Source organism: Pelmatolapia mariae, linkage group LG16_19 (assembly GCF_036321145.2).
Source record: "Pelmatolapia mariae isolate MD_Pm_ZW linkage group LG16_19, Pm_UMD_F_2, whole genome shotgun sequence".
In the NCBI taxonomy this organism is placed as follows: Eukaryota; Metazoa; Chordata; class Actinopteri; order Cichliformes; family Cichlidae; genus Pelmatolapia; species Pelmatolapia mariae.
In genome coordinates this window covers 62,342,349-62,358,617 of record NC_086241.1, presented here as the reverse complement: position 1 = coordinate 62,358,617, position 16,269 = coordinate 62,342,349, and the positions used below count along the sequence as shown (strand labels likewise).

General features: G+C 42.6%; 2 protein-coding genes across 3 annotated transcripts; one reads left to right on the top strand and one right to left on the bottom strand.

Moving 5' to 3' along the window:
- Positions 1-207: 207 nt before the first annotated feature.
- supt7l (SPT7 like, STAGA complex subunit gamma) lies at positions 208-5,765 on the bottom strand. Its single transcript, XM_063498437.1, has 5 exons — positions 5,680-5,765; positions 3,918-4,388; positions 3,363-3,687; positions 2,909-3,146; positions 208-2,160 (listed from the first exon to the last, which is right to left on the bottom strand). The coding sequence occupies exons 2-5, from the start codon at positions 4,352-4,354 to the stop codon at positions 1,856-1,858; spliced, it is 1,305 nt and encodes a 434-aa protein (XP_063354507.1). The 5' UTR covers positions 4,355-4,388; positions 5,680-5,765; the 3' UTR covers positions 208-1,855.
- A 214-nt stretch (positions 5,766-5,979) lies between these two features.
- On the top strand, positions 5,980-16,030 carry slc4a1ap (solute carrier family 4 member 1 adaptor protein). Of its 2 annotated transcripts, none has more exons than XM_063499251.1 (14): positions 5,980-6,733; positions 8,530-8,725; positions 8,856-8,984; positions 9,349-9,409; positions 9,512-9,651; positions 9,733-9,893; positions 11,257-11,326; positions 11,400-11,589; positions 11,683-11,770; positions 12,947-13,199; positions 13,523-13,621; positions 14,259-14,338; positions 14,434-14,503; positions 15,028-16,030. In XM_063499251.1, the coding sequence occupies exons 1-14, from the start codon at positions 5,981-5,983 to the stop codon at positions 15,075-15,077; spliced, it is 2,340 nt and encodes a 779-aa protein (XP_063355321.1). In that variant the 5' UTR covers position 5,980; the 3' UTR covers positions 15,078-16,030. The 2 variants fall into 2 exon arrangements, with proteins under 2 accessions (XP_063355321.1, XP_063355320.1); XM_063499250.1 differs by having other exon boundaries at positions 11,680-11,770.
- Positions 16,031-16,269: the final 239 nt, after the last annotated feature.

Here is a 16,269-nt window from a genome sequence, read left to right as displayed (position 1 = left end):
AAGAGCTAAAACAGCTATTCTCGGAATAAAGTGAGGGGCTGTTTCAAGGCACGGTGCTCGAGCAGTTTGATGTATGTGTCTAAGTACGAGGCCAATCCCAAAAGTAGGTCTTCTATTTATTTTTTTTATAAATACAAACAACCGTTTATTTTCCATAACATTTACATCATTTTAAAGTTTGAAGGCTTATTTGTCTACATAATCGCCATTTCGGTCGATGCATTTTTGTAGAAATTTTTGTAGGCAGTTTTACAATGCCCATGTCGTACCTGCCTGCTCGCCGCCGCCGCAGAATCGCCTTCCGAACAAATGTTCTTTCAACTCTGGGAACTGGTGATAATCACTGGGTGCGAAGTCCGAACTGTAGGGTGGGTGGGCGATGAAGTTCCAAGGTTTTGCAGGAGAGCGACAGTTTGACGGGCGACGTTTGGACGCGCGGTGTTGTGGAGAATGCTTGCACGCACAGTGCGCCGGTGCGCAACTGTGTTTGGGGAACGAAAGGTGTACTGTTGATTGACTTTCTCACTCTCAACTCAGAAGCCCATTTCAGAACCGGAGAAGAGGAATGCTGAGCAAGGGCGCTAGCATTCTCCAAAATCTTCCATATGACATGGGTATTGTAAAACTGCCACAGCGTCTACAAAAATGTATCGACCAAAATGGCGATTATGTAGACAAAAAGTCTTCAAGCTTTAAAATGATGAAAATATTATGGAAAATAAACGGTTGTTTGTATTTCGAAAACAATAGGAGACCTTACTTTGGGATTGCCCTCGTATCTGGGGAAATTGTATTATTTGAATGGATTCATTGTATTTTATTCGCTGGTAACCTGATGTGATCTGTGAAGCTTACCAGCAGAACATCAGAGCAGAAGCTAATCCATATAACGTTAGTAAAACATGGTGACATGTCCTAATGACAACAATTCTTATAGCTCCCTCATAAGTTGGAAGACTGTTTTGTGCAGTCAGACACATTCAACTGCAGAAAACAAATCAAACATCAATCAATAGATGCAGCTAATTGAATATCAATAGTTATGACCCCCATCAGGACCTACCTGAGGCACAGACAATTACCTGGCTAATTGTAAAAACCAAAGAGGACCACACAAAAGCAAACCACATGTATTCAAACAGGCCTGCTCATTGAACATGCAAAATTATGCATGGCCTAATTAATTTGCCATTAAGACTGGATTGATGTCGCCCTTCGCGATGCACACAACCAACCCATAATTGCCTCTGGTGTTGCATTCACAGGTTGGCCTCATTACCGAAACAGATGCTAATTCTGCGGAGCGGCTTCAGGTTGACAGGTGTGTGAGGTGTGTGCAGATCGTTCCACTCTGTCGGGCCACGCGTAAAGTGAACCGAAGCAGGGAAAGTTGAGAACACATCATAATCGCATGCAGAGACATGCTCACGAGAACAAGGATTTTCTCTTTTTAGAGCATCTTTTAATGATAATGAATGGAAATGGTAATAATTGGTGTGTGGGGAGCAAGAGTCTTAATGGCTCGGGAAAACAAACCCTGCAGCTGAATTATGAAGTTGTTCAACTAAACAATTTGTATTAGAGCTTCATAGTTTTTCCTTTTCCTGTTCATTAAGCTAACTGTTGACTAACTCCTTATAGATTTGTTTGTGAAAAACACTCCATGATCAGAATTAGTGCAGCTGGTTCCCCAGAAGATGTTTATTCTTTTGGTGATTAACTCCATTAATATATTTAGTAAAAACAAAGAACTACAAAAACCCCGCCTTCCACCATGAGTTCAGCACTCTTGTCAGATTAACACTGGTGTGTTTCAGCACTTTGGCTCAGAGTCAGTTTCTCTGCCAAAACAGCCTCACATCTTCTTTGTCCGTTTCTTGGGTCTCTGGTCAAAATCGTCAACCATCATGGAGTCGGGCGAATGTGAAGCATAGCTTCCATCAGATCCCACCCCTCCGGGTGAGGGCCCCATTACTCCTCCTGACTCACTCATGGTGGACATGGGCCCACCGTCCTCAAACACATCTCCGCCCAGGACCCCGTGGTGGTGGTGATGGTGGTGGTGATGATGATGGTGAGCCGAAGCTTGGCCTTCCTCGCCGTCCTGTGGCTCCACTTTTACCTGAGGCCACAGAGGGGAGTTGTTTGTCACACCGCCACCTAGGAAATGCATGAAACAAAGATGAATTAGGTAGCGAATTGGAATTTTTTTTAACCACTAAATGGGCAAATGGATTTATTCACATTTATTTAAATAAACCTGCTGTAGTGAGAAACCTTGTCTTCAAGAGAAAGCTGAAGGAGCATGAGAGAAACCAGTTCATGTATAACTTTTAAAATTACAGTCAGTGCTTTGAAAACCTTAGTAAATGAAAATTATGACTAAACAGAACAATCATTCATTATAGTATATGAATGTGGTTAATTCCATGCTGTTGCAGTTCTATAATATATATATTAACTTCTCTTTGTGCTTGAAGTGATAATTAAGATTAATTAAGAATCCCCATTAATTAAGATTAGTTTAAGAATTCCCATTACCAAACAAATAACATTGCTACAAACTACTATAAAGTTGCTAATGGAACAGTGGAAGATGTCCGCAGTTCTGTGAGCCTGCTTCTTTTAGAAGTGTCTTCTAGTTAAAAGGGAGTTCTTCCTCCCCACTATCTCCAAGTGCTTCTTATAGGGACTCATTAAGGTTCTCTCTCAAATATTGTCAAATCTTAGAACTGAGTTAAAGCTTACAGACAACTCTGCAGTTGTAATTGAAAGAAGGTAATGCAACCACTGGGATCAGTAATGACCTGTTGTAGACACAAAGCATTTCAAACACTAAACTACTGAACTTGGGAATTACTACTTATCAGTCCAAGTGCTAGAAAACATTTGATTAGGATGATCTTACCTGAGGTATGAGGAGAATGGTCTCCATCCAGCCCTGAAGCCAGCCTCTCAGCATTGGCACCAAGGACCCCCATTGGCAAAGCCTGGTCCCCGGAGGCCAAGTCAGCCTCAGGCTCCTCACTAACAGGGAAGGGAATGTCACTCATGGCCTCCACCTTGATCTTCGGGGACTTGGAGTCCTCAAGAGCTTTCTCTGGATTTACCATTCGCTCGTATTCCTCTGATAGATCCTTACTGAGCTGTAGGAATAAGATATTTCTGCGATAAAGTAGGAGTCTGGATGATGCAACTGTTAAGGGTTTTCTATGAAGTCATTCAGCTCTAATTCAATGTAGAAAAAACATACAGTTAAACAGCCAGAGATATGAAACAGATAAGTATAAGTCTTTGGAGGATGACAAATTGATGTTGTCTCATGTATTTATTTTTAATTTCTATTTTCTTTCCAGCCTTACCTGCAGCATGTAGCTGTGATAGTCCTTGATCCTCACTTGCCAGAATCGCTGCAAGGCCAGGACGCTGCCAATTCCCACCTCATGGAACACCTGCTCCACCACATCTGGGAAGGGACTGGCTCCAAGTCGAGCCTCCCTGTCCACTGCCACCCGCAGCAGGCGGGTTAGACGCAGGTAATGCTCGTGGACCAGGTCCGTGAGCGTCTCCAGGACGCTTTCCTGAGCAGATTCGAAGCCAGCATGGGCCAGGACGGTCGCTACAGACTGATACAGTAGCTGCCTACAGGAGGGCCAACTCAGTTCTGTGACCTGTTCGCCTTTACCTCTAAAAACAGAAGAAGGAAGGAGATAAAGAATCATTGTTGACTAAGATTTATATGAGAAAAGTGGAATACACAGAAATTTGGGATTTAGAGTCCTTCGGTGTCTAAATCTATTACTTCCTTCTCCCATCAGCTGATCGTGATGGGAGGTGGTCATTGAATTCCCATGAAATTACTTTTTATAGATATAGAGGTATTGATTTAGAAAAGAGGACTGCAATCTGAAACTTACTTATAAAAGTCACTTTCAGGGTCGCTGTGGCGGAGCTGAAAGGGCTGTCGGGGGGCTTTGCTATCCACAGGTAGCAGGTCATCTGGCATAACAGGTGGGGTGGGAGGGCGTAACGGCAGGTTGGTATCAGCCTCGTCCAGCTTGCTGCCACCCTCGGAGGATGTTGAGCTCTGACCCTGAGATTGGGCTTGGGCTGCTGCCAGAAGACCTCGGAGACGGCGAACGTGCTGGCACAGCTGCACTGTGTGGATGGTGAGGCTGCACGGCTCAGAGGGGATATCAAGCATTGTGGTGGGCCGTGGCCGCTGTGCAGAGGGCTGGTGCAAGGGAGGGTCCTGCATCTCCACGGAGCGAAACTCACGCTGGAGCAAGTCAAAGGAACTGCGACTGGGAGGAGCCCCCGCAGGCCCCGGGATCTCACCCCAGTAACGCATCATGACGACACAAGGAGAATATAGACTGCAGTTGAGACTAAAACAGAAAGGGGGTATAGAAAATGTGAATAAGTTTTGAAAACACCAAGGCAACTATTGTTCATATTAATTTGTTCAGTATGAAACTGATTTTGTTTTAAATTCAAGCAATTTTATTCTTTGTTTTCCTGCATTACTGTCTGGTTTGGCTTTAAACCATGCATTAAAATGTGATTATTTCACTGAACAAAGTGTGCAGCTGCCAAAGGAACACACTGAGCTTTGCTGAATCAAAGCTACCCTTTTGTCAGGTATTTAGTTAAGGCAATGAACCTCTCTTAACATAATTAACAGTAAACCTATAAGTATTTAGGCTCGCGTAAATTAAAACCTACTGTACAAAACAAAAGATTGTCACGTATTTCTGTTAAAAGCCTTGTGATTTAGTTTGCTGGGATTTCAAAGCCTCTTTAGAGAGGGACCAAAACTGTTTTATTTCTCACCCTAACAGAGAAATAAATGAAGCTTCCTGCTATTTCTTGCAATGTTACAAGCATAGGTGTAATTTAAAACCCACTGTAAAATGTAAATAAATAAAAATAAAGTTAGTTATTTACAAGAAAACGACTTGAACAATTCAATTTACGTTATTATCCTGATCCACTCTGCACCACCAGTATTGCAATTACTTTAAATATTCTGCGAGGCCAATCAACCTCAATAATGTCCAGCTTTCGGATTGTACTTAAATGCCTCTTGACAAAAGGTCTCTAAATAAAACCAGTTCGTTAAATGTATACGACTCCGGTTAATTTCAGAGCAAATTACGCCAAATGTTGATCACAGGCGAACAATTTTAAACAAAGTTGAAGTTGTGAAATACTGGTTTTGTGAAACGCTGAAAACGCTAACACAACATTTAAAAGATCTGTTACAACTACATTGTTATCTCATGATCACTTTTCGTACATTTGACATATTTTAAGGACAACATTTATGATAAACCAAGACAGCGTGGCTAGCAGCCTCTCCAAATTTAATAACTGATGAAAGAGCGGCAGGATACATGTCTATTCGCTATGCTTTTATATGCCGAAAAGAAGATCAAACTGCATTGGTTCCTTTAAAGTCTGAAGTCTATGATTAACAAAAACTGATGTTTTTCGAATGACAGAAAAACGCACAAAATGTCTGTTGTCTGGCTGGAGTATAAAGCTGGGTTCCAGGACCTTTGCGGTTTGAGTTACTGATGCACTCGTTTATTTTAACTCAACGCCGAACTACACATTTTAATGCATCACGGGCATGTTTATTAATGTAAATGAGGTTAAAAAACACATTGCTGTTACCCTGGGATGGAGGAAACGTCTGCTGTTGATTGAATGTTGAAGAAAGCTGAACAGGAAACTAAGGGTTTTCGTCCTTGGAGGAAAAGAACTCGGGTAAATAGCTATGTTGAATGTTTAGTTCCACAACAAAACGTTTGTTTTGAATTGTACAAATTAAAAAATATATTCATGTAACGTGGGACTGTTTAAGAATTTATAATATCCGACGGCTTTCCTTCGATTTACATAATTGATCAGATGTAGTTGTAAATTTTTAAAGGTTAAAGTACCCGGCCAAGTTTCAGAGCTGCACCAAATAAACATGGCCGCCTCCCCGCCAGCAGCAGACGTGATGGACACAGGCGACGAAATGAACTCTGTAATGGACTCTAATGAGCGTTTGGCACCAGAAAATGGAGAGGAAGCCGAAGAGAAAGACTCGGGTAAAACTAAACAACCAGAACCGGAGGAGCCTTTCAAGAAACCGGCTCTTTTTGCGGCGCCTAGCTTCACTGCAAAACGCACCAACGTCACTGCTCCGTCCAAATCCATCACAGAAAATAAAGCTGTCGGTGAAGGCAAAACTTCTGAAAAAGGCCAAGAAAAGGACAAAAAGTCCGAAAAGGACAAAACCAAACCAGAAGCTAAACCTCGAGCGCTCACTACTAAAGCCCCCCAAGTTGGCAAATTACCCCCTCTCCCTTACACAGAGCCTCCCTGGGGTGGCAGTGCTTCGGATACCCCGTACGCTCTTGAAATCCTAAAAAATGGCACCATAGTGGATCAGGTGCCATTAGTGGACAAGAGCTACTTTGTGGTTGGACGTTTACCTGTGTGCGATCTCTCCCTGGAGCACCCCTCAATCTCCAGGTACCACGCAGTGATTCAATACCGTGGAGAGGCCGGGGAGGACGCGGGCTGCATGGGAGAAGAAAAGGGCTTCTACATCTACGACTTGAGCAGCACGCACGGCACTGTGGTGAACAAGAACAAGATCCCACCGAAAACTTACATCAGAGTCCGCGTGGGGCACGTGTTGAAGTTTGGAGGAAGCACGAGGCTTTTTATCCTGCAGGTAATGTCTGTTGTGGTGATCAACGATGACAGGGAGGGTCTCTAAAATGTCTTGATTTTAGCTGTTTGACACAGTGCTAATCTTGCCTGGTTGGGCTGATCAAGTTCTCTTATGGATTCCTTGCAGCTACACAAAATTGTTTATCTGTAGAATAAACACGAATTCAGTTAATCATGCCTGTGCATTATTAAACAGCTTTAAATGATACTTTTTATGCTTTACTCTTGGACTCTTCTAGTGTAACTTTGCGCGGTTCACACTTCAAAATAATCCAAATTTTTCCCATACTGGGCCTTTGTGCTGCTCCCTGGTTCATCCTCTGTTTGCAGTATGCAGTTTTAGCTTCTCACTCATTAAGGAAATTGTATTGTGATTGGCTATGGCATTTAAGCAGAACATTTGAGCAGCAGATGGGTGTGGCTTCTGTGTGCCTAAGTATAACTATGGCATCATACAGATTAAAGTGTTGGGGAAAACTGTAAGAAATGCCGTGTTTAGAGCTTTCAGCTTACACAAATTATCTACACACTAGCATTTCAGTCTTTGGCCACGTTTAACATGATAAACCATAACTGAAACAACTGAAACAGGATATATATGACGGAAAATACAAAAAAGACAAGAGGTCTGCTTTAATATAGAGGCAATATTCTTCATATGTACCAGCAGTATGATAGTTACTTTAAAAAGGCAGAATGACGTGGCTGCTATTTGTCACAATATATAATAATAATTAGTAAGTGGTGTGAAAACACCACTTGTCATACCACCATATGTTACGCTACAGGTACCACACACATCAGTTACCGCAAGCATCTTTTGCCGCATCATTCTTTACTTTTAGAAGGTTATATCAGCGTGTATCTGACATGATACAAAAAAGAATCAATATTTTTTTCTTATATTAAGCTGTTAACCCATTAATCATTAAAAATATATTATCCATCATATAAAGCACTCCCAGATTTTGAGTGCAGTTTTTAGCCAGCCTTTTACATTAGGGATGTTTTGGATGCATGAATTTGGAAAAGGCATTCAACTTCATACCTCAGGGCAGTCCTTTGGTCAATGTTTTTGGAGTATGACCCTTTATTATGAGTTATTCAGTCCCTGTACTCCTGCATGTAAACCTGGTTAGCATTGACTGCACTAAGTTAGTCTCATGAGAGTCCCAGGGCTGCACTTTATCAATGATTCTTTCCATAATTCTTATGGACAGAATTTTTAAATACAGCCAGAAGGTGGAGGGTGGCTGGTGGCCTTAGAATCACAACTTTCCTTTTGTGAATGATGCCTGCTGGCTTTACCGAGCAGTGAAATCCAGCTTGTGCTGGGTATGATGAGTTCAGTTATCTTGGGGTCTTTCTACACTGGCGAGAGATGGGATGAGAGAATAGACTGGTGCTTCTCAACATCAGAAAGAGCCAAAAGACGTGTAAAGCTGCTCCTGCATGTGTGCTTGCTGAGGTGTTTCTGGGCATGTCCATTTGGGAGGAGATTCAGGACAGGCTAGAGAGAACATTTCTTTTAACTCGCTTGAAATGCCATGCTGTGTTTTTAGAAGAGCTGGGAGAGGGAGAGCTGGCTGTGGAGAGAGAAGCTTGTGTGTTATGCAAAGAAAAAGAATCATCTATCAATCAAAATTACAAACATCCAGTACTGTAACTGATTTCTGCTTCATGTACCAGAAAAATGTTTTATGCATGTAAGATTTTCAGTGTCTAAAACGGTGTGAAAGGATATATTTTAAAAAAGAGTAACATTTTTGAGTGTTGAGCTTCGTTTTCTTTTTGCAGGGTCCAGAGTTTGATGAGGAAGACGAGTCTGAACTGACAGTGACAGAGTTGAGGGAAAAAGCTCGCAAACAGAAGGAAGAGCTGGAGAAGAGGATGATGGGAGATGGTTCTGATGAGGAAAAAGAAGAAGAGGAGGATGAAAACAAGGGCGATGGCAGAGTGTCAAATGAAGACTCTGGCTGTTCGTGGGGAATGGGTGAGTGTGTCACTGCTGTTGCTGGATGAAGCTGGAGTGGGTTACATGTCATTTGGTTTGATACATGATTTCGGTGTTTTGGGTCTTTCTCTTACCTTTCACATTACCTCTGCACAAATCCTCCCTGCAGCCGAAGAAGCAGCTCCAGAGGAAGACGAGAACGAGGAAAACCCCTTTTCAACAGAATTCCACGAAGACCAGGAAGCAGCCTACCTGAAGGACCCCAAGAAGGCTTTGCAGGGCTTTTATGACAGAGAAGGTGAGAAGAAGTATTGCAGGGCATTAAAAGACTGAAATTAAAATCAAGGAAATTAAGGTCTGTACATATTTGCTGGAAAAAAAAAAATCAGTTACTCCAAAAGGTCAAGGGTTATTTTGGGCAAGTTGGCCTAAGGTTGGTTAAAAACCATACATCAAAATGAAGGGTCCAAATTCTTTGTTTTTGTTTTTTATGACCAACAGCTGAAAATCCCAAAAAAACCTTTACTGTCTCATGAGATTAAAAAATGGTTAAATACTCTCTATTGTAGGGGTTAAAGAATATACCAACTAGCAGTTAACTAGAACTCACAGACAGCAGATTCTGCTTTTTTTCGCTGAACTTCTTTGCTTGTCTTCTGTAGGGGAGGAGCTGGAGTTTGAGTATGAGGACAAGAACCACGGCACCTGGCTTTGTAGAATAAAGTAAGGGGAATAAATTCTTTTGTTTTTTTTCCTGGCAGGCTGTGAAGTGTTTATCGAGCTGTATGCGCTGACTGTGATATTTTTTTTTTTTTTTTTAAACAGGCTGCCGGTGGACGACGCTATGGGTCGTCAGCTGGTTGCAGAGGTGACCCACACAGGAAAGAAGAAAGAAGCTGCCATCCAGTGCTGTCTGGAGGCGTGTCGAATGCTGGAAGCCAGAGGGCTGCTGCGCCAGGAAGCAGGTTTGTGTGCTCAGTCCCGTGTTGAGAGGACTGGAAGTTGTGTTGGAAAATTCAGTAAGAGTTTCTGCATCTGATTTTCAGTGTCCCGTAAGCGCAAGAAGAAGAACTGGGAAGACGATGACTACTATGACAGCGATGATGACACCTTCCTGGATAGAACCGGCACAGTGGAGAGGAAAAGGCAGGAACGAATGAAGAAAGCGGGAAAGCTCGAGGAGCGGCCCGAGACCTATGACTCACTGGTAAACATCTGCATAGTTTTATAAATGACAGGAGCGTAAAAACAACAGACAACAGTGAGAGCATCAACTAGGTACTGTCTTTCAGGCTGTTTTCTGAAAGTTTTAAGGGCTCCACTGTCTGTAAGGGGACCTATTCTGTAAATTTCCAGCTCCATATTTATATGCTGGGCCATGGTGCCGTCCCTCAGTTCATCCTGTCTGAAACAAACTTTCTTAGCTCCTTGGCTCTCTTTAACCATCTTTCTTATGACTGGCTTCCTTTCACAGACAGAAAAGCAGCAGGTGGGTGGAGCCAGAGGTGCATGCCTAAGAATACCTAAATGGGATATTCTGTTAGCCAAGAGTAGGAAAATGAGTAGAGAAAACTCTGTATTTAGTCATGTTTAATATCAACATCCAGCACTTGACATTGTTAAAAATCTTTACACTTTTGTCTTCGGTTGGTCTGGGATAGCTAGGTCACCTGGTAAAGGACATCCGTTACCAGGCCCCACTACAATCTCCACTTGTTTAGAGAAGCTGGTGCTAAATAACTTGTAAATTACCTGTCACTGTCATTTTGTACATTATCACAAATTTCTAAGCTTCAATTATTCATTGAAGTCCTAAGAGCTTCCAGAGTCTGCTTTGTGCACAATATACTCAAAAATGATACTTGGCCATCAGATAGACGGACATTGTAGACATGTGGTCATGTCCTCCATCATCATGATGTGGCTCATGACTGTGCCAGCTCATGCAGTGCTTCTGTCGTGTCCGGCACCCTGACAATTCTGCTTTTCTTTGATGAGACATGAGAAAAAATATTAACAGTATTTTGTGAAAGGGAAAAGGTTGCCCATGGTTACTGGCTCATTTAAAAAAAAATTCCAGGTTCTCACTAACTTTGGTTAACTCAGGTGTTCTTCCTGTGTTACTGTGGACGATTTATACTGGTCTACATTTCCACCATCTGTATAGCGCAATTGTTAGGTTATTGTTCAATCACAACAAGAGGAATTCTGGGCTCAGATCTCCTGGTCTGCTTACACATCCTCCCACAGTCCAACACATGTATGTCAGCTTAAGTGATTATTTGGTAAATGGATCACATGTGTTGAAAGTATGCTACATGACTATAGGTGAACAGGTGAAATGTGGCTTATGTTGTCAGTGAAACTAGAAGAGCTTTATATAAATGTCCCTTTTAATGAAGTTTACTCATGTAGTGTATCCAGGACTTGTCTGTCCGCAAACTGAGAAGGAGATTTTATACCTGACAGACAAATCAAGAGCATTTAAAGCATCATCAGCCATTAAAACACATCTAAAGAAAGAAGCGATTTTCTGTACGTGTCCGTAACTGTTGATTATTTTTCTGTAGGTGGCCAAACTGGCAGAGGTGGAGAAGGAGTTGGCAGAGACTCAGAAAAAGCTCAGTGCTGGAAAAGGAGGTGAGCTGTGATCACCTGTTCACACTTCTACACAGTTTAAAAGGTCCAGTGTGTAACTTTTCACTCCTATCAGAGTCTTTGACGTCATCGACTGAGGACTCGCTGGAGGCCTTCATGACCGCAGTGAAAAGCGAGGTAGCAATGGACGCGGTGGAGCGCAGGAAGCTTCACGTGCACTTGGCCGACTTGCGGAAAGATGCTCAGAGGCTCCGCAAACTGGTTGAACTCACGAGGCCAGCGCAGATGCCCTCCTTGCTGCCCGGGTCAGACGAAGCAGCAGTTTTTAACCTAAAAGCTATCTTTAGAAACGTGTCAGATTGAAGTTGATATTTTGATCTGTCTTGATTTGATAGCAGCTCGGAGCAGAAGTCGAAAAAGACCCTGCCGATGTTTGGAGCCATGAAGGGAGGGAGCAAATTCAAACTGAAAACTGGTACTATTGGGGTATGTGCTTTTTGACGTGCTTGCATTTCCACTGAAGTTGGTGCTTTTAAGTTATAACTTTATGCATGATATGAATTCTTCAAATACTCCCCTACCAACTGTGACTTTTAAATGTATTATATGTAAGACCTGCATTAACCGTGTATACTTTGTACTCAAAGTTCTGATCAGATAGAAATAAGTTAATATAAGTCAAGGGTTTCCTGCATAAATCGAGCCTTTTAGGGTGACTACATAAGAAGTCTGGGTTAATAAAAAATGTCTAACATAATAACTGCACAATTACTAAAAAGCTTGATAGCTAGCCAGATGGACTAGCAGACCTGGGAAAGGCCTTGCGCTGTAGTAAAAATAGATGGAGGATAAAGAAAAGAGAGCGCTAAGCAAGGAGCTCTGTACTGGACTTTTACTGTGAGCCAGGCTCAAGTTACTCTGCCCATGCAGCAACAGCAAACCAGGAGAGGCAAAGGTAACTGTAATGGTGCAGGGTTCTTGTAATGGATTTCACTTATTTGGTTCTTGTTATTGGTTTTTTGGTCACTGCCCTTCTCCTCATTTCCCAAATTGTACATTCTCTCCACGAGAATGAGAGCCAAGCACAGGAGGTGAGGAAGAGACTGTCAGACTTTCTGTCCTTTACTAGCTTAAATAACTGATACAACATGAATAAAAAGGACCAGTGGCTTTAAGAGTCCTCCTCTCACCTTGGCTTTTACAGTACAGCTGTTAGCTACACCTCTTTTATATCTGAAGACAAAAACACTGTTACACAATTGAAAATGACAAACTCCAGTGCATCTTCGATAATGGCTTCTTTGGCAAGCCTCCTTTTGCCTGTGCCCTCCAAATCCATATTAGGAACTGATACATCCTTCAGCATGGCATGGTGAGAGCGACATCCAGGTCACAGGCAGTAGGATCGAGGATGAAGGAGAGGAGGAGGCACCCCTGCCTGCTTTCCTTGTTTCCATTTCCTGCTTTATTATGATAATTGCTTTTCCTTGTATTGTATGTCACCCTCCCTTAATTTGTGGCCTTTATCTTCCTACTAACAGAGCTCAGTTGTTTGTTTGTGTGGTTTGTTTTATTTACATTTTTTTGTACTTAATAAAATACTGTGATGCTAATTTTAGGTCATAGCACCCAGCACTAACTGCATTTTCTTTTCTCTTGCAGAAGTTGCCTCCTAAGCGGCCTAACCTGCCTGCTGAGCTCTTCAACATGAAAGAACTTCCACCTGATGGGGAAGAAGAGGAGGAGGAGGAAGAAGAAGAAGAAGAAGAAGAAGGGGAGGCAGTGGCAGACAAAAGTGAGGATAATGATGAACTACCTGGTAAAGGTATTGCTGAGTCCGGCGCATCGACATCTAAAGAATCGTCTCCCTCTGAGAATAAAAGAGATCAACTCAAAGTCTCAGAACACCTGAAAGGTAAAAGCACAAAAACATGCAGAATGCCTTTTTTATGTTCATGCATTTAATTGAAATTTTTCTTTAAGCCACTGGATGGCAGTAAATCTGCAATGCATGCTGCTGTCATACTGTAACGCCTCCTCGTACATATAAACAGATTAAATATGTCGCAGTGAAATGCTTAGATCTCCTTCTTTCATGTTCTATTTTTTGCACTTTAGGTACAAAGTCAAGTAATATCTGTCCCTGTGGCTCATATTTGAAGTCTTAACAGGATGTGCTGAATCGTGCGTGTCCTCATTATTACACACTTTATTTCTGTTTTCATGCCTTCATGTCAGATCAAAGCCACAAACAGCAGAGGAGGAGCGGGGAGTCTGAAGCAGTGGAGCAGGTTCCCGAGCATAGCAGCAACAAGCCGGCGGCCCCTTCGAGTCCAGGTGTCGTGTTTTATTGCTTTAAAATATTTCTCTGTACTCTCTCTTAGATGTAGTGTTAAATCTTCTTTCCCCTCTGGCATTCAGTAAAAAAAAAAAAAATTTACCACAACCTTTATAACACATAAATGCCCCTTTTCTGAATTTGAACTTTATTGCTAAGACTTTGAAGTCTGGGTGACCTTTGCAAGAGTCGAGGTGGAGGAATGCAGTGAGGGCGTTTATTCTCTGTTTGGGAGCAAGATCGCAGAAAAATGATCTGGATGATTGTCATGAAACATGGTGGAGACCTGGTGCATGAAACGCAGAGGAAGTTTTGAGCTTGTCCTTAAAATGATAGTATCCAGTTGGTATTATTGATGCTATTTAATTCAATTCTTATAAATAATACATTTGCAGAATGACTGAAACTAGCCCACTTTCAGTCATTGAGCAAATGTACTGTTTATAAGATTGGGGAAACCTGCAGTCAGCTGAGACTGAAGAAGTCACTTGGATGAGTGACGAAACGATTCTCCCACTGAAAACGCTACGTCCAGATGAACAGAATCAACCTTTTGGGATTTACTTACCTAGATGATGAGCATGCATCAAGTACTTGGTGCTCCACCACTAATTTACATTACCTGCATGTCCCCAGAGTCCAAATCCAAAGGTGCCGGCGAGCCAGCGACAGACCCCAGCCCCAAGAAAAAGAAGAGAGTGATGGGCCCCGGCAGGGTAGGCCCACAATCACAGCAGGAAATGTATACCTGTACAGTTTATTGCCACATGAATGCATAAAGTGAATTTCCTCGTCATGTGTGTCTCCACAGCCTCCTGTGCAGCTGTCAGCACAGTATCCACAAGACGACCCCGATTATTCTGTGTGGGTGCCTCCTGCAGGTAAACCTCCCGAGCTCTGTGACTGACGATCAGCTGATCACATCCCTGCATCACACTCAGTCTTGTTAAGCAGCAGGAACAGTAGTGGTTAGCTTAACCCTGCTGTTGTTTTAAGAGATAGAATTACAGCAGTTCTTTTGACTCACTGACACCGGCCAGGTTGCACATTTCCTCTGCTGGAACGAAGAAAGGCCCAAATATTTTCCTGACCAAAGGAATCAAACAGGCTTTCATGGTACATTTGCACAGCTGAAATAGCTGCAACATTTTCATTGTTTGCTGAGGAATGCAGATCAAAGTCACAATTAAGGGATACGATAAGCTTGAATTGCATAAACAGCTGCCAGATTGAGCTTTTATTCTAGGTCAGATTTAACTGCACTGCTGCGATTAGGTTAATGATGAGGTATGCAAACGCATGTGATACTCCTGTTGCCCAGTTTGACAAGAATTTGCTTTTTAATTTCTATGCGTGAGGAGGTGGATGCACCTTTTGTTTACTCGTGTCTTTTCTTCACTTGTAGGTCAGACTGGAGATGGACGCACACACCTAAATGACAAATATGGCTACTGAGGGGGAAACGTAACAGAGCTCTTCTGTTTCTACGCGAGATAATACCTGCAGTACAAAGCCTCCAGTCTCCTTAGCCATGACCATTAACCCCCTCCAGCCCAGCCCAACCACTGCTTAACAACACAGAAGCCTGTAACAGAGCGGGACGGGCTGAGACAGTAATGCTGCACGTTTTTACTTCTCTCTCTAGGAGATTATTCGAAACAGCACACCGTTTGGGTTCACATTAAACAAGCAGAGCGGACTCTGGGCAGCCAGCGTGCTGGCACTCTTCCCCACTCATAATAATGGAGTCGGGTAGCACTTGAATTTTTTACTTTTTAAAGAAAAAAAATTAAAAGGAAAGGGGGGAAATTTCAATTGAATTCTATATCATCTGAGCAGAAAATATGAGGAGACAGAGCAAGAGCAGCAACTGATCCAAATTCAGCTTTCTAGTCTTTGGCTGCTCCTCTTGCAGTTAAATCCACCTGACATCCAATCTGTATCCCTCCCCTGTTTGGCTTCAGTCGCTTGCTGGCATAACCTTTTTTTTTCCTCCTCCAAAGGAGTGTGTCTAGCAGGGAGGGAGAAAGAGGGAGAGCATTGGAGCAGCTTTTCTGACCATCTGGACACTTGGATGGCTTACTGGATGAAACGCAAGCTGATAATGACTCAAGCTAAGTGGAGTGTGTGTGTGTCTGTATCCATACAGACACACACACAGAGCCCAACCTTCTCAAAGTTCTCCTTTTCTTTTTCTTTTTTTAAACAAGATTGTCTTTATGAGCGAGTTAGCGGTTGGTGTGCGTTTGCCCGGAGCAGGATTCCTCGCTTTGCAAAATCCCACTCATTGCTGTTCTCTTGGTTTCCTGCCACACTTTCCACCCTCTTTCCTGTTGTCTTTGCTCAAAACACAAGTTAATAAACTGTATTTTGTTACATAAATGTATAATAAAATTGTCTGTACATAACCTCAGAGCTACTCAGTTTGTTTTGTTGCTTTAGGATGATCTGAAACTTTCCCTCTCTGGGGCTCCACTTCTCACCGAAGCCGGTTTTGACGTCAGACTTTCTTTTTCTCCCTTTCAAGCTCCCTCTCACACACACAAAGAGCGTTTCTCTGGCCGCGATTGAGTACAAAGAGGCTTGTGGTCTTGGCTGTAGGTCTTTGCAGTGACCTACTAATCAGCCGATGGATTCCTGAAACACA

Excerpts from the sequence above, each read along its gene's own strand:
- supt7l (XM_063498437.1), bottom strand. The coding sequence starts at position 4,354 with ATGATGCGTTACTGGGGTGAGATCCCGGGGCCTGCGGGGGCTCCTCCC. Across the intron at positions 3,688-3,917 it reads CCTGAAAGTGACTTTTATAA|AGGTAAAGGCGAACAGGTCA; the intron begins GTAAGTTTCAGA and ends TTCTGTTTTTAG. Across the intron at positions 3,147-3,362 it reads ATCACAGCTACATGCTGCAG|CTCAGTAAGGATCTATCAGA; the intron begins GTAAGGCTGGAA and ends TTATTCCTACAG.
- slc4a1ap (XM_063499250.1), top strand. The coding sequence starts at position 5,981 with ATGGCCGCCTCCCCGCCAGCAGCAGACGTGATGGACACAGGCGACGAA. Across the intron at positions 8,726-8,855 it reads TGGCTGTTCGTGGGGAATGG|CCGAAGAAGCAGCTCCAGAG; the intron begins GTGAGTGTGTCA and ends TCCTCCCTGCAG. Across the intron at positions 11,590-11,679 it reads ATGCCCTCCTTGCTGCCCGG|CAGCTCGGAGCAGAAGTCGA; the intron begins GTCAGACGAAGC and ends TTGATTTGATAG.